This window comes from Temnothorax longispinosus, chromosome 10 (assembly GCF_030848805.1).
Source record: "Temnothorax longispinosus isolate EJ_2023e chromosome 10, Tlon_JGU_v1, whole genome shotgun sequence".
NCBI classification, from domain to species: Eukaryota; Metazoa; Arthropoda; class Insecta; order Hymenoptera; family Formicidae; genus Temnothorax; species Temnothorax longispinosus.
Window position 1 is genome coordinate 11,170,553 of NC_092367.1, and position 18,722 is coordinate 11,189,274.

The 18,722-nt window shown below is 36.2% G+C and overlaps 1 protein-coding gene across 10 annotated transcripts in view; it reads right to left on the reverse strand.

The window, feature by feature from the left end:
• Positions 1 to 18,722, reverse strand: part of Pfas (phosphoribosylformylglycinamidine synthase) — a 189,821-nt gene that overhangs the window by 52,430 nt on the left and 118,669 nt on the right. For all 10 annotated transcript variants that reach the window (XM_071791552.1, XM_071791547.1, XM_071791548.1 and 7 more), the window contains one exon: positions 586 to 1,301. In XM_071791552.1, the coding sequence (XP_071647653.1) occupies positions 586 to 1,301 (716 nt within the window). The remainder of the gene's footprint in view (positions 1 to 585; positions 1,302 to 18,722) is intronic.

Here is an 18,722-nt window from a genome sequence, read left to right on the forward strand (position 1 = left end):
TGAGCGTGTTCACTCCTTGATTAATTTTTATAAACTTTTCCGCCATTTTAAATTTTAAAATTTTGACCTCAGATTCAGATTTAGCGAATTAAAAAATCCTCAGAAAGCACCTTTTTCATAATTTTATTAACTCTTTTGTCAAAAGCATTTTTTACCCACAAGCATTTTTTCACCTAACAGTCAAGGGGTTAATAAATATGTATAAGATTAAATGCTCTTTAAGTATTTCCTATAAGAATTTTCAAAAATTAAGAAAAATAAGGGATACTTAAAAAATGTATTTATAAAAGAACTAAGTTATTTTAAAAGTTAAAAACCATTGAACATTTATTTTAAATATTATTTCCTATTGACCATGTTTGCTTAAAAATGTAAAATTCGATCTTTTATAACAAAGTATTTCATTTTTGTAACGTGCAAAAAAACACTTATAAAAAAATGTGGATATTTTATTACGAATTGTCCTATAATATATGTAAAGCTCATGAAAATCGAAAAGCAACACTTGCATCTTTTTCGCTATTAATAAAAAATAATATAATAATATAATAAAAATATATATATAAATAATAACATAAAACATACCGCTTGCTAGCTATTGAAGGAAGCCGTAAAACTCTATCCAACGCGCTAAGCACAGTTAATCCATTAGGCAGTTTCATTGGAAATCTCTGCAACGGCATCTCACGTAAATTAAAAACCTTGCAAGGCATTTTTCCAAGAATGACCTCCAACTCTAGGTTTACTGGATGCTTACTGCTATCTAGGTTTTTGTCTTCGTTATTTAGATATTTTGAAATATCGCAATTCTCTTCCTCAGAAACAATAATTTTTCCATTTCCCGTAACAGTGCCGACAAAATTGATTGGACACTTTTCACGCGCAGCGATTTTCTTCAACAAATCGCTGTCCTCCGGCTTACATAAAATTGCGTCGCTCTCTTGGTACTCCGCACCCCAAAGCTCCAACGTGCTGATACTGGGATCACCAAGGTCAAAATTTCTCGTGAAGATAACAGCACCGGCAGGCTCAACTAACTCCTTCAAGACATTTCCGTTGCCACCAGCACCTTGATCATGAATGCTAAGAATCGGATTATCATCACCCATCTCTGCACACGCGCGCACAACGCGATTCAATTTTTGCTCCATTTCGGGATCGCCGCGTTGCACAGCGCCGAAGTCCAGTTCCATGCTATTGTCACCTTGCACTTCCATAGAACTCGCTGAACCACCACCTACACCAATTCGATAAACAGGTCCACCAATCTTAACTACTTCCATACCTCGCTTTGCCGGAATCTAAGACAAAACATAGCAGTTATATTAATAGTAATATATAGTATATGTATACATATAATAGTTACACTAATAAATATGCAGTTGATCGTTCTGCTATAAGTCTTTTGACAAAAAAATGATTTTTAAAGAAAAAGATTGTGGTAATTATACAGAAAGAGGGCAACTTCATGTATAACCTTGAAGGTACACTTAGGAGAATGACCTTGACCTTGATATAAGGTGTCAAGTGACCTTCAGAAGGTTTTAGCCGGCTGTTCAGATATTGCGCTCGAATTCTTTTCGTGTTTTGCAAACACCCGATTGTTTCATTCAGATATGCTTGGCTATCTGGGTCACTTCTTTTTTCAATGACTTCGCAGAGCCTTATTTAATGCAGGCTACCTCTTTTTACACAGACAGTTCGAAATCCAACTCAGATAATCCGGTTGGATTCAACGTTTACTCTCCTAATTATTAAGCATAAGCTCTCTTGTGACGTCTCTGTATTCTCGGCCGAACCCTGGGCCATTTACCAGGCCCTCATAATTATCGTCAACCGTCAATATAGTAAAGTGTTACGTAGGAAATTTTACCCTAAAATTTCAAACGACGCACATTAGAATTTTTGAACGTTTTAGACGACGCACGCTAGCTCAGAGTTCCAAGTATAAATGTTTTGTTTATCTTTCGGTTATTAAACGGCTGTTGACAGGCTGAGGCCCAGATGGGGCCTAAAACTACGCTTCTAGAAATTTCTAGAAAACCTTCCCCCCTTAAGACGCGTAGGAAGTGGTGAGAATCTCGCGCGGGGGGTTCTGGCCATTTCGGATATAAATAGGACGGAAAACGCCGCGGAGCGACACACATCGTTTTTAACTTTGATTCTAACGACACTTCAATTTCGACTCCAGAAACATCGATTTTTAACTTTGTCTCTAACTCTTATTTGACTCCAGACAGTCACTTCTAATTTCTAAAATTCGACTGTACGTTTAAGACCGAACATTCGCGTTCGATTCTGGGACTTAATCCCTGTACTCTTATATTTTAAGACCGCGTTTCACGCATAACTTAGTTTTGTACTAAGACTTAAAGAATGAAGGTAAGATAAGTTTGAGAAAAGAATAAGCTTGAAATCGGAAATCTCATCTCGTATTTGTTGAATCTTTAATTAACAAATTCACTCCTGAGATACTACTCGCAGTTTTCGCTAACAAATTAAGAGTGTAGCGATCTGTCCTTTTCGCTGACGAAGAGTGATGTAACGAACTGGTACTTTCGCTGCCAAAAGGCGTGGCAATTACGGAGTTGATTCTCGGGAATTGCAATAATCGTTAATAATTCCCGAAAATGAATTTGGCCTCTACGCTGATGAAGAGTGTAGCGGATTGGCTCTGGGCGCTGACAAAGAGTGTGGCAATCAATCAAATTCATTTTTGAGAACGCGGCTGAATGATGAAAAAGGAAGGTAGACGAGTTCAAATTAAAAGAATTAGGTTCCAGATCAAACAAGCTATTACTTCTAATCAAAATCCTTTCTCCCTCCTCTAGAAATTGCAACAATTAGAAAACGCATCTCCATTAAAAATTTATTTCTATTGATTTCATAATTGATTATCCTAATTATAATCAAATAAATAGAATTGATCCTCGTTACAAAACTTATAAAGTTCGATATCTTTTCGCTCCCAAATAATAATAATAATCATCACACAACTTGTCCAAATCCCTGATAAATTACTTAAATGCATTGACCAAAAAACGGACAAACAACAGACAGAACGTGACAAAAGCGACAATCTTATCGGACTCTAAAAGCGTGCTAGAAGCTGTTTCTTCTTGGAGAATTCCACATCCCAATTATATTATTTTCTTAATTAAACATAAGCTTGCAGAAGCTACTTCCTTAGGCATTGAGATTGTGATTATTTGGATTCCTTCCCATAAGGGAGTTAAGAGGAATAAAATTGCGGATAAGGCGGCTAAATCGGCCGTTTTTCACGGTTTTAAACACCATTTTAAAATACCCTATCCTGACATGTGTATTATAGTAAAGCGGAAACTGAACAAACGTTTTCATAAATAATCCTCACGCGAGAGAGGTAACTTTTATTTTTCCATATATAAATCTACAGCAGATAATAAACCTTGGTTTTACTCTACTTTTTTAAGGAAAAAAGAAATTGTAATGATTAATCGACTAAGAAGCGATCATTACAATTTAAATCACAATTTAGCTCGTAAAAATATCATCAGCTCACACAGCTGCCCTTGTGGTGATCCCCGCCAAGATGCAAATCATATCATTTTCCACTGCATTCTTAATTCTCAGAGCAAACTTTTTTTTGAGTCCTCTTGATATTTTTCCACTGCTCGTTAATCCCCTTGTGGTATTATGTCGTCTGCTTTTATCCTTCTTCAAATCCTGTCAGCTTACCATTTAAATTTCCCTCCTATGACCCTTACGGACAATACGGAAACTAAAGAACGCGCGTATGCGCTGAGAGATGACATTGGCCTCATCGAGTGTATAGCGACTCACACCTCATTGGCTGAAATACGAAACGGTGGAGAGTCGCCTTAAGACTTTCCACGCCTGCGCCATAATCGCAATCGTGCGCATCCCATAACGGTTCAAGCACTTGTGTCTCGACAGTGGAACGGAACTCGTGTTTCGCTATTCAAGCGTAACAGACATTCGTTTATACAAGCACGAAACGATATTACATACAGTTCCTACGGTATTTCGCATATAACTTTGTTACGCGATCACCGAACTCTTTACCGGGTTCTTTACCCGCTTGTGTAAATATTACCTAACATTGTACATACATTGTATTACGTCTTTGTAAATATATGATTGTCCCAAACTCCCGAGTCATCATTTGAACACGCGGACCTTAACGGCCATCTTGGTCAATAGTAGAATTCCAACCGTACGAATTCCTACAAGTAGACTCGGACCATACCAAAGAAAAAGAAGAAGATCCTCTCCGATTTCGATGAAATTAGGCTCAATCGACGCGTTTTTGCTCAAAACGACCGAATCTGGCAGAAAAAAGCGTCGCTCTGCCCCGCGACGCGAGATATTAAACGTTAAAGTTGACAGGAATCAACCCTGCTGAAAATGACCGATTGAATCCGATTGGTTTCGCATTAAATTTGGTGAAATTGAATCGGAATGAATGCGTTTTCAATCCGGTTAATTAGATGCTCGATTGGAAGTAAATTGGTTTTAATAACAAATCAATCGTTTTTAATTCGGCATTTACGGATTGATCTGAAACCGACTCAATCGGTTTTAATCGTAATAATGCCAATCCATTTTAATCAAGTATAAATAAAGTTACCGCATGAATCGTATTGAATCCGCATATATCGTGAAATTTTAATACAATACCGGAATCGGATTTAATGCGATATTTCCGGATTTATTTGAATCCGACTCAATCGGTTTCAATCGTATTAATGCCAATCCATTTTAATCGGGTAAATAAAGTGGCCACATGAATCGTATTGAATCCGCATCAATCGTGAAATTTTAATACAACACCGGAATCGGATTTAATGCAATATTTCCGGATCCATCTGAATCTGACTCAATCGGTTTCAATCGTATCTGCGCTTAATCCATTTCAATCGAGTAATGAAAGTATAGCTATGTAAATCGGATTAAATCCGCTTTAATCATTAAAATTGTATATAGCACATAATTTTTTCATAATAAAGTTCTTACTACAGGATTTTCTTTTGGTAACGTCATGAGTTCTATATTTGCGAAACTGTAAAAAAATCCCAAAATATTGTGTAAATCAGAATAATACTTAATATCAAGAGACACGGTAGAACGCACGAGTTGCGAGTACTCGAGATTTTAAGATCTCAATAACGAGTAAACGGATCAAGTTCTAAGTAGACTTAATCGATAGCTTGGGTTTGAATTATATAATAAGAGTGTTTTTATTTTTCCGCTACGTGCCCTACGAGCGGAGATATTACGATGCAAAGTCCGAAATTTTACAATTAAGAAATGTCGTCGTCACCGTACGTACGGTTGCTTTTGCCTTCTTCTTCTTATAATTTAGCCATCAAGCAGGCCTGCTCAAAATAAAGGCCAGGACGAACCACTCGTCGTATAAGCCGCGGACAGCGTAAATCACCAAGGTTGTAGGCCTCGAAAGGCGCCGATACAAGAGTCACGAACTTCGTCGATACAAGACATTGAGCGGTGCGGTAAATTGCCGCGAGAGCACTCCGCGCCCCACGGCCGAGCACCGGCGTAGTCGATACGTAACGGCCCCCACTCCCGCGCACAGAAGAAGGAACCAAGGGTGCGTTCGGTTTGGACGCTCACGCGCTGTAAGCGCTCACGCTTATAAGCGCTGTTTTCAATCGTTCGATTTGGTATCTGAGCGCTTACACAATAGTAAGAAATTTCGTTCGTTTTGGCAATGTAAGCGACTATGAGCACGTCAAAATGGCAGACGATAGGTTATTGTGTGTTATATTTGCGCAAATAATAACATTATTAGAATTATTATTCGATGAGGAAAAATATTTAATTTATAAAATAAACCCTTTTTTAGAATAAAGCAAGCAACATTTAATTTTATTCTACAAATTTTAAAACCTAAATTACTAAGATCAAAATCAGGACGTAAAACAATATCACCTGAAAAACAATTATTTATCGCTATATGGAAAATGGCCACCTCAGATTCATATCGGTATGTCATTAATATTATTATTACACATTGTTGTTTCAATTTTTAAATAAAATAAAGGGAAGTAAGAGAGGCAATCAGAGCCACGCGCGGTAATTAAAGCGCAATCAAAATAAGTCAATAATAAAATATATATATTAGTTAATACAAATTCGGACGTTTCGACACTTTTTTGTGTCATCTTCAGAGCGTAAAAATGAAAATAATACATGAAAATTTTAGACGATAAATTACAGTCAATTGCGATAAAATGAGTCAATCAATAGAAAAGCGCAGTCAAATCAATAAAATAAAATTCATACGAATGTTTGATAGTCTGTCAGGATATGCCGATATGCAAATGCTCCGAATCGATCGCATCTTCGACGTTTACTCTCAGGTTGGAAGACCAGGTAGAAAGGAGAGATTCGATCACGCTACATTATAGCTAACGCCCAACACCACCCTGTCGGTCTCCATCGCGGCCTCCAGGAAGGCCCGAATGCGTAAGATCGCATCCACAGTCGATCTGCTCTCCCGAAAGCCATCCTGACCAGTCGCCGATACTGGGTTTCCGAGACCCTGCATCGTTAAAAGGTTGTTACCCTCTGCCATGACGGCGTCAAGTATCTAACCCAGGAATTTCGCCGGAATAAATCCGTTGCCCACCGTCACCATGTGGAGGTACCGTGGTTGCAGAAGGATCAAGTCATGGATATACTTTGACTCTATTGTGGTCTTGGACGTCAAATATATATATAAGATTTGTACTTTCTCAGAGTCATGTGGGAAAAACTGCATTTTTAGTGTGATTATGTTATGATCTGACGTCAGATTCGTATTCAGCGACCCCGAAAACCCTCGAGTAACAAATTTTAGGTAAATCTGGTCAATTTTTAAAAACTCATCGGGTATACTGGATCTGCCATTTTGAATTTTGGAAAACTGACATCAGATTCGTACTCAGCCACAAAAACCCCCGAGTACCAAGTTTCAAGCGAATCGGATCAATTTGAAGAAACATCCGCCATATTGGGTCCGCCATATTGAATCTGCCATTTTTTTATTAAAAAATCTAGTCAATTGTTAAGTAATTCAAGCTTTTGAATCCGAATCCACGGTCAGAATTTCGAATCTAGCTCGCGCTTTTTCATTACGGCTCAAAATGTACTAAAAAAGTATGTTTTTTGAGATTAGAAAAAAAAAGGAACCAACTTTTGAATTCTGACCTCGGATTCGGATTCAGCGACCCAAAATACGTAAGAATTGACTAGTCCGGTCCGCCGGACAAAAATTTCATTTTTTTTGTGGGGCTGTGTTATCAGCGATCCCAAAAACCCTTTAGTACCGACTGTCATCCATATTCGATCAAAAAAAGTTTTAGTCGCCATATTGAATCCGCCATTTTGAATTTACATTTCTTAACATCAGATTCGGAATCAGCGACCCCAAAAACCCTTTAGTACCGACTGTCATGCATATTTGATCAAAAACAATAGTTTTAGTCACCATATTGGGTCCGCCATTTTGAATTTACACTTTTTGACATCAGATTCGGAATCAGCGACTCCAAAAACCTATAGGATACATGTTTAAAAAAGATTAGTTCACTTTATTAATTTTGGCTACTGTTTCCGGGTGCCTGGCCCACTGTGCAACGATCTGAACTGGATAGAGCCATCGACATGATTAGAAGGAATTCTGCCCCCGGGCTAGATGGTATGGAGTACAGAATGATTAGGGAGCTCCCGGAGGCTGGTTGCATTTGTTTACTCGAGCTGTTTGACATTGTCTGGTCTACAGATATTTTGCCGGCTGACTGGGTAAAGTATCAAGTGGTCTTCATCGACAAGGTCAGTCGAGAGAAGGTTCGGCCAATTTCTCTATCGTCATGTATTAGCAAATTGATGGAACGTATGATCAACGAGAGACTGATTTGGTGGGCGGAAAAAGAGGATAAATTCAGCAAGATACAAAATAGCTTCAGGAAAGATAAATCATGCGTCGATAACCTGGCCAAAATTACTTCGGACATTCGATCATCTATGTGCGTGGGGGAATACACTTTGGCGGCTTTCTTGGACGTTTCGTAAGCGTACGACAACGTGGATTATTGCATCATGGTGGATAAATTGAAGGCACTTAAATGCCCTTCAGGTATAATCAAATTTATTAGTAAATGGCTTTACCTGAGAACGGTACGATTCATCATCAATTCACAAGAATTTGTTAATCGTCTTCTTTATAAAAGGCTCCCGCAGGGAGCGTGCCGTTCTGAGTCCAGCATTGTATTCTCTGTACACTGAAGGTCGTTGTTCTGATTTACCAGAGGGTATAGAGCTATGGAATTTGCTAATGACATTGGTCTTTATGTGTCTGGCCCTAATCAACAGCGTAATCGGCTTCTCCTCCAACGTGCAGTTAATTTGATCGCCGAAAAATTGAGTAAGATCGGTCTTGATATCGAGCTGAAGAAGACTGTTCTTGTGGAATTTTCCAAATGTGGTGGCTGGGATAGAACTCTGAGTATTCAGGTCCAGAATTGTACGGTACATATAATAGCAGGGAGGCTAAATTCCTTGGAATCTAGTTGGACAACGGCCTCAGATTTTATCGTCAGATTCAAGAATGAGAGGAAAAGTTAATAGAGCAAATTCCATTTTGAAATATTTATGTAAGGGCATGGAGGTTAACACGGCCCTTATGCTGTACAAGAGTCTAGTGAGATCTATAACTGATTACGGTAACTTTTGTGTACTATCCCAAGGACAGTGCTTACCAGCTTAAGCTGGAAAAAACCCAATATATGGGTATTCGTACGGCTTTAGGGTACAGAAACAGTACTCCCAACAATGTTATTGTCGCGGAGGCCAAGGTGAGATTGATTAGAGATCGGGCCAAGATGCTTGCTAGGAACTTCGTTGGTAAAGCCATTGCGTACAACGATAATGGTTTGTACGGCAAGTTGCAACGACTTTACGAACGGGAAAACTTTGCCCGTTATCGCCAGCTTATGTACAGATTGTCGTTATTGTCTGTTGTTTGGAAAAAATACTTCCCATTCAGAGATAGAATAGGCCAACCTAAAAAATTTGAGATTTTCCAAGGATCCTTCGGTGCACACACATATAAGGCTGTGGTTGACACTTCAATTGAACAACTTAGAAAGGCGAATAACAGGTATTCTGACAAGGCATTCATCTGCGATGTTATCTCCTAAATATGAATTAAGAACTTCTTCGGAGATCATTTTTACTGACGGTTCATATGATGAGACGAATTGCGCCACTGGCGCCAGTATTGTTATTAGCAATCAGGAAATTGCGTATAAGATGAGTCTTCCGAAAATATGCTCATCTTTCACGGCCGAAGCGTTCGCTAGTCTTCTTTGGAATTAATGATCCTTCAGAGGGACCACAGAGATAGACATATTGTGATCCTGTCTGACTGTAAATCATCTTTTGAGGCGATTTGCAATAATCAATTAAATAAATTAAATGTACACAAGAACCGTTACATTACGGAGACTTCATTTTTATAGTTTGGAGAGGAACTATGATAGACGAGTCGTGCTTGTTTGAATTCCGGCTCATGTCAATATCGCGGGGAATGAGATGGCCAATGGCCTTGCCAAGGAGGCTGCGCGTGAGAAAACGAACCGTGGAAGTGCCCATCGGGGATCTGATGATGTACGCTAGGAAAGCGTATATATTATATAAAGCGAGATATATTTCGTGACACTTATTAATAAATTGAGAGCCAATCATTACAACTTTGGTGTTTCCTTAAAGAGAAAGGGCTATGTGGATAAAAAGAGGTGCGAATGTGGCCATGAGCGTGAGAATTTGAACCACATTATACGACGATGTAGTAGATACAATGATTTGAGAGTGAATATGGACGAGGACCTCAGAGCGGAAAGGTACGTCGCGTCGCGACGATATGCACAGTCTTATTATGAGAAGAGAATGGAACACTATATATAGTTTTTAAATTAAAAAAAAATCGGCAAAGTTATATAGTTGTGTTTTGTGTGTATTAATTTTGAGTTGTTTATTTGGGCTTAATTCAGTTTGTGTCAGTTTACCCTATCGGGTATAAGGTACCGTAATTTTCCCTCACCCGAGGGATCTTCAAAAACCCCCCTCGCGTTCGTACGCGAATGTGAGAGTATTGCGCATGTACATACTATGGCAGTGCAATACGTATGACGAGGAGAGAGAGAGAGACTAGACAGAGAGCTCAGAACTAGAGGAATAAGAGAGGAATATCACGGAAACATTGAAGAGGAAGGAATGGCTGACTATTAGATGCATATACAACTATATCAAGAGAATAGGCAAAATTATATAAAAGAAGAGAGCTAGAAACATTATGGATTCAGCACTAACCTCAAAGAAAGGTTAAAGGCACATACTTTCCCTCACCCGAGGGATACAACCTCTAAAAAAAAAAAAAAACATTGCGTTTGCGCGTAACACCGTCGTCTCTCATTGTTAAATACTACAATCATTTAATTCCGAATTTCGGTCGCGTCACGCAAGGATCGAAGTGCTACGAAATTAGAATGTAGGTGTCACAAGAGGCGAAATATCAGCGGGTCGGAGATATGTAGTGACAGTCGTAACCGTTACTATGTTTACGCTAGCGTTACTTCTGTAGTAACTTACGATAATTCACTCATTTACGCGGAGTAACTTATCGTAAATTACTACAAAATCCTATTTACGCGGAGGATTACCGTAAGTTACTACAGAAATAACGCTCGCGTAAACGTAGTATATGTGTATGTATTTGTGATCATCAATATATCATATAATATATACACTTCTCACAAAAATTAAAGGAACAACTAAATTTTTCTTAAAAAATAGGCAAAATTTAAGCAGCTGTAACTTTATTAAGAATGAACGAAATTTAAATTTAAAAAAAAGATTTTAAAGCTTGAAATCTCTACTTTCGAAACGTTACTATTATTTTTTAGTTTCTGTGAGTTTGGTAATTTTTACATATAGAAAACTACGAGCTGAACAAAATAAAAAATTTTCCTTTCACTTTGTGGGCCTGTGTGCACAAAACAAACCTGCAAAAATTTTCGATTTCCTAACGTGAAAGCTTGAAGTTTTCCTTGCAAAATCTTTTTTTAAAAATGTTTCTACATTTTTTGTTACTGAGTTATCGCGGATTGAATAAGAAATGAGCATTTTGACTTTGATTGCTCATAACTCCCTTAAAAAACATCGTATCGCAATTCAAAACAGATTCTTAAAGCTAAAACTTTGCTTTAATGAACAATATAATTGCCAAATTTTTTTTAAATAACATGTAGACATGATACAAATAGATGAAAATAATGTAAAAATTAGCGATTTTTCTCTTTTTCATTTTGACTAGAAAAAATTGAGCAGAACAACAACACAAATTTATTCTTTACGTTTTTTTGTACTTTTAAGTGCCCTGCATTTACAAAAAATTTGCCAAATAACTGTAAGATTTTTTTCATTGTGGCCACTATGGTTTTATGGAGCAAAACGTACAAAAGATTGTAAAATTGCTTAAGGTAGTCCTTTCGCCGACACAGCTAGTCAAGTAATAATCAGCCATGAGGTAATTGAAAACAAACATATTGACAAACATTACACAACATCCCAATATAACATGATTTTACACGCACGATTTAATCGTATTTAATTATTTACTAATTAAAAAAATATCACAATAGTAGTGCGGTTGGACTCGATTTAGGTTAGGTCAGGCATGACAGTACGGGCTGCGTTCGAAAGCATCACTCGGGTGTGCTCTCTTCTCCTTCTAACTTACTAAGATAGAACCCTGCCGAAAATGTTCGATTAAAACCGATTAAAACATAATCCATTTTAATCGGTTTTAATCGGTTCAATCCGCGCCCGGATTAAAAAGTAATCGATTTTAATTCCAAACTAATCAGAATGGGTTTTGATATCGCTTTTGCAGATTATTTCCAATCCGAAATCATTACATTCTAATCCATATTGTTGTCAATCCAAAATAATCCGCCTAATTTTGTATATTTCTTTTCAAGAGATGAGTCCGTTCACGGAGAAAAAGTTACGGTTGCTACAACAGAATAATGCTGTTAATTTTCGCCCATCCATACAAAAGGGTTATGGAAACCATAGTACTCTGGAAGTGACCTATGGTTTCCATATAGTTTCCATATGGTTGCCCTAACCTTAGTGAGGGTAGCTACTATATGGATGTTACAACCATAATGAACAAATATTCACCCGACAAAAAAAAATTATTTATTTCGAAATTTTATTACTATTTTTTAACTAAATTTGTTTCTTAAGATGCAGTCTATGATTATAAATATTTTCTCGTATTTAAAAACACATATAAAAACACACTTACCTTGGTGGGATTCGAACTCGGGACCTCTGGATCGTGAGCCAACTGCCTTACGTGGTAGACCACTTCTTAATTTAATGTTAGTGTTATATTTAGTCTACATATGTCAACCAGCGCAAATATATAATTTTTCAAAAATCATCTTAAGAAACAAATTCAGTTTAAAAAGAGTAATAAAATTTTGAATTGGATATATGATATAATATTTCTTATACTGTCGGGTGAATGTCAGAAACCAGTGTCGGCTCATTACGAAATTTTGTGTTCGTAAATATATTTATGAAAAAAGTATATTTATAAAGGCCTATCTACATAAGACGCAGAACGCGAGTCGCAAGACACACGCACAGTCTACATGTCAATCTAACCTCTATACACAAAGAGGTTAGATTGACATGTAGACTGTGTGTGTGCTTGCGACTCGCGTTCTGCGTCTTATGTAGATAGGCCTTAAAGTTAAAACATCCTTATCAAATCCACTTTATTCTATGCAGAAATTCTTTTGCGCGCGCAATGGAACTAAACTCTCAATCATGCAGTGATTCAGTGCTGTACCGTGCAGCTATATCTTATGGATCTCTCAACCATAATAATTGTGCTGCAGACCACATAAGAGGGATAGCAATAATTCTTTGGTTGAGGCAACCATATACGAGGGTATTATAACCGAATGTTACGTATCGTAAGAACTACGGTTATGACAACTGTATAAATGGGCATATCTTAACAGCAACATTGAATGTAATATCAATTTAACTTGAATTTACATCCATTTCTCTTTTAATCATAGAGAACATTGTTGTAACAACCGTAACAATTTTCTCCGTGTTTCAATTACAAAAACACCGATTCAATAAACTCGGTTGTAATCCATCTGAATCCGATTTGCTAGGAAAGACAACATTAATCCGTTTTAATTCGAAATTCAGCAATTGCGCGTATGCAATTTCAATCCGTTATAATAATATCCACTTTTAATAATTGAGTTGATTTTGTAATCCGGTTTAATCCAAAATTTACCAATTTCGGGGATAAAAACTAAATTGATTTGAATGCAATAAGAATCAAATTTATATAGTCTGTGATAAAGCAACAGTAATTCGTTTGAATTTGAAATTCTCCGATTTTTCAGATGAAAAGGAAATCGGATATAATGCAATTAAATCAAATTTTTGTTATAATTATATTTGACTGTGTGTATATATAAATAAAGAAACAAAATTGTATTTATTACAAAGTTTTATTTATTATTGAATTTCAAATGTATTCGGAGGTTTGCATAAATATCTACAATATCCAACATCTATGTGAATAAGCTTGCTTTTGACATCGCTTATGGGAACTATTGAGCTATGTACATAATCTTCTGATTCTATCCTATCCATGTACGACACTTTAAACGGTTTATTGGAACTAATCGTAATTTTTGATATTTGCATGTGGCATTTATTATTTAATAGAATAATGTGCATTATTTGACCATATTCGCCTGAATGTAACTGAATCATTGTATCGTTCGTTCTTTTCGCTTTGCGATACTTCAGGCTGTGAAATACAACGCCTCTAACGATGCATTTTTTATATGCTTTATACATTTTATCATCGCATTTTACGCTATAGCATTTGCCAATAAGAATGACATTATTGTCATCAGATGTATCGAATTTTGATAAATGTTTATATTGAAATCTGCAGTAGTCAGACACGGCAGAATCATCATAGTAATCTACATTATCCGTTAGAAAGTGCAATATCTCCAAGGACTTTTTCGACATTTGTTGGTCAATTCCGTTTGGACCATTCATACATTGTTTTAATTTATATATATTACTCTCGAAAGACGTAAATGTTGTTGAGGATAACCAAGATTCTCGTTTTTACGATTACTCACCCGAATTGTATTCATCATAATAGTCAGAAAAGTTTGTTCTTTTAAATATATTAATGTTTTGATAGCGAAAATTTTATGTTTATTTTGAAAAAATTGAGAATAAGATGGAATTTTAATCAATTTGAAAAATTTATTAGTTCATAATAAATTTCAAATCTTAAACGCGTATATCTTGAGATTGCCAGTTACGTCGATTAAAATTCCATCTTATTCTCAATTTGGTTAAAATTGCTGGCGAAGTTAATGTACTTATTTGTTTATTTTGAAGATTTTATTTTCAATTTTAATTGTTTGTATTGCTTAAAAGTTTGAAAATTGATTAAAAACTGCAAACAATACACACATATTAGGAGTTAATACCTAAATAAACAATAACCACTTGAAGGTTAACACTTAAATTGTATTTCTTTTGTAAATATTATGCAGTTGAGAAAAAAATAAAGATTTGATTTTAAATAGCTTTATTGTGACTCATGATAACAGCAAATCCTACTCACACTACATAAAATCGATTTACTTTTTATCTGCGAAATGATAACATTTTTTATTAAAAGACATTATTTTTGCCTATAGATTGACTATGGTAAATTCTAGCTAATTCAATTGCATTAAAACAGATTTAATTGTCTATCGCGATGTAATCCGCAAAATCGTGAAATTTCGAATAGCAACGGATTACTTTTATTGTTATCCTCCGACAGATTCACAGCGCATTAAAACCGATTTAAATGTTTGTAAAATAGAATTTCGGATTGCAACGGATTACTTTTGTCATCCTCCGACAAATTCACATCGCATTAAAACCGATTTAATTATAGCTTATGAAATCGTATAATTTCGGATTTAAATGGATGTATATCAAATCCGCCTGAAGCGTACTAAATTCGATTTGACTATTTTCAATCGGTTTTAATACCGTATTTTCGGTGCAGAAATCCCGATCGATTTGGATTACTTTCTTTTTAATCGGTTTTAATCGAACATTTTCGGCAGGGAAGGAAAGGAGAGTGTGCTCGTGTGCGCTCGGGTGATGTTTCCGAACGCAGCCACGAGTAAAGCAATATGCAATTGGATCCATTACTTATTTAACCTCACATATATCAGAGCAAAACATTCGGGACCGCAGGGGGGAGTGATCCGCGCAATTCCTTGGGCCCAACGCACCCACGGCATACCGAGTTCAATACATCGCGGACATACACACACAGTTACACATACGCACAGACATACATATAATCAAGAGAGGGACTTTGGCGGCTTTGGCCAGTCTTTCCTCTCTTGATTGACTCAGATGTGTCTTCCGTTGTACGAGGTAAAGAAGGATTTTATAAAGTAGAAGAAAACATAAGGAATCATTACGCTATATAGCCCAAAGAGAAAAATTGAACGAGGAAAAAAAGGATTATACAAAGTAGAAGAAAACCACAGATCAAGACCAAACTACGCTATATAGCCCAAAGGCGGGGCTGAAGGCGTCAATAACTCCAACCGGAGTTAACAACCACCAAAAAAAAAGCAAAACATTCGGCAAGCCCTTATTTTCAAGGTACGTACGAAATCCGGAAACTTCAGGGAATATTTTAAGACATGAATAATATATTCATCTGATCGCTAAGTACATGTATTATTCGTTGAAAACCTCGGCCGTAGCGATTTGCGTCATTCTATCTTTCTCGTTCATTAGATGTAAACAAGGATAGAATGACAATAGCACGCTCCGCGAACGCACATTTAGAATAACTTTTATTTCTTGTAAAGTGTCGGTAACCTCACCTGATTTTTCGCACACATGCCCCTTATTACTGTATATTTAACATATCAAATTTAGGTACCTATCTAATACTTGTTCTCACGAAAGGACTATCTTAACCCTTAAATGCCACACCTCTCAAGAATCTCGTAAATGACATGAGAGGTCTAAAAGACCCCAGCATGAAAAATGCCTTACTCATTGATTTTTTTATCTTTAGTTATGAAAATTTTTTCAATGTTGTTCAAGGCTTAGAAAAGAGAATAAAATGCTTATATTGTTAAAATTTCAATTTCAACATAGTATAAAAAATTAAGTAAACTGAGTACTGCTAAGTGTACAAACGGGTAGGTCAATCACTCAACTATCATCAATGGGAGCATGAGCTCCATTTTTGGCAAGAACATTTGAAAATATATCATTGTAAAGGGTCTGGGGTCCGTTGGACCCCAGGGGGCATTTAAGGGTTAAGCGAGGGTACGTAAAATTGAGTTTTGGGAACTGTTAGGGGAACGAAAAAATCTTACATATTCTTACGTATTTTGAGTTGTAGAATCCGAAAATGGCCATAAAAAATTATGTCTATAGCGGAGAAAACATAGAAAATGAAGGAAAATGCGGAAAAACATGAAATCGTTTAAACTCCCAGACGTAATTTTTTTACGTTTTCTTACTTGTTTAATTATGTAAGTAAAAAACAAAGAATTTTTAAAGGCTTATAAGTGAATTATTTATTTATAAATCACAATTTTATGTAAATTTTAAAAACTATAAGATTTATAATATTTATATACATCACATATATTTATTCGTGGCAATAATTACAATAATTTAATCTTCATCACTATTCCCGTCAATAATTGGGTCAATTTTTCCAATTTCAAAAATCTTTGTTAAGATTTCTGCTGCTCTTACTATTCTTACTAAACACCAGGCATGTAAAAGAATAATCGCAGAAACTTGTAAACAATAATCAATAGTCCTAATAAGTCCATTCGCACATTCACACGCAAAATTCCAGTGTACCCAACAGAATTAGATTTATATTGGACATAGCACTTGTATATTTTTTTATTGATATGCCGGGATCTAATTTGAAACTTCAGTAATTCAAAATTCTCTCTTAAATAACTAAGATCCTGTACACATTTTTGGGATGAATTTGGTCGCCGAGTAGTCAACAAAAAACATTTAAATAAACAAGGTTTATTCAAGACTTTAAGTAAAGAATAGGAAAAGATCCCTCTCTCGAAACACAATCACCCACTTAATCGAGTCAATGCCACGTCGTTACGCAGCAGTCATCATTTCTAAGGGTACCAAATATTAAATATTACTATCAGTTTTTTTAATATTTTCTAGTGATTCAATTAATTTTTGTGATTTGAAGTAACTTGAAGTTGGCCCGATATTTATGATCATACATTTTTTGCTTTTTGTTAAATAAAGAAATAATTAAAGCTATTTTTTATCATTAACAACTGTTAGAAAAGAGCAATTTCTACTTTATCGATATCGATATTGATCTCTATACTCTCTGAACCCTATACGGTCGGTATTCGCATTAACTGGATAGAGCTTCCACTAGATGACTTTCCCTTTTTTTTACTTCACTTTTTCTTTGATACTCGCTGTAACAAGTAAGCTCAGCTCGCAAATAATAAACTGAAATCTTTTTATGAACCATAATCTGGCTGTGTCAATTCCTTTCTGCGTACCACTTAACAACAACATTTATTCATAGTAAAATATGTTATTCTCTAAGTGGTGATCGTGGCGCAGAGATTTGGATTTTATACTAGTATTTTCAAACAAATGTAGTACATATACACATGTACGCACACCTCTTCAAATCACACGTAGCAGTGCCCAAGTGCTACGTGTAGAAGAAAAACGAAATTTAAAATGTGGTCAGCTGGACTCGAACCCGAGTCTTCGCAGTTACAAGTCTGGCACCTTTGCCATGACCAAACTGCCATTCCACTGACTTTTCTGGCCAAATCCCATATAAGGTTTCCAATGGGAACCAGTTTCTTCTCTAAATACAGAGAAGTTCACATGGTTCACATATACTCTCGGTGGGTTGTCATCACCTTCCGAGAAATAGCGATCGAATAAAAACCGACAATTTTTGGTTTTCAGATTTGAACTCAGATCTCTCAGGCCCATTCAAGCTCATTAGACCAGTACACATTTTTCTATGCCACAATCACCACTCCAAGAATATAAAACCACTTATTCTCTAAGTGGTTAAAGTTAATCATTTTTTTGGTTTTTTTTCCTAAACCTAAAATATGGGAAAAAATCTGCCTGGCCCAAAACTTTTGATCGTGACTGTATGTGGCAGATTTCCTAACCTCAAAATTGCCTCAGAACAAAATTTTTAGCACTTTATAACTTTTACTCTACTTGAGAGCGATTTTAACTTCCACATTCGTGTTTTACGCACCAAAATATACAATATTGAAGTTTTAACCAAATTGGTGAGAAAACCACTTTCCTTCAAATTTACTGTCGGCGGTGTCCAATCGCGCGGTATCTAATCATGTGGTGTCCAATTATGCGGTGTCCAATCGAGCAGCGTCCAATTATTACGTGTCTAAACGGAGGTTACCCGTTTTAGTCCAGTCATTTTAGACGAAAATACGGCTTCTGTGCAAAAAAATTAGATCCTACTTTTTTTAATCGCTTTATTTCATTGTTTTAAA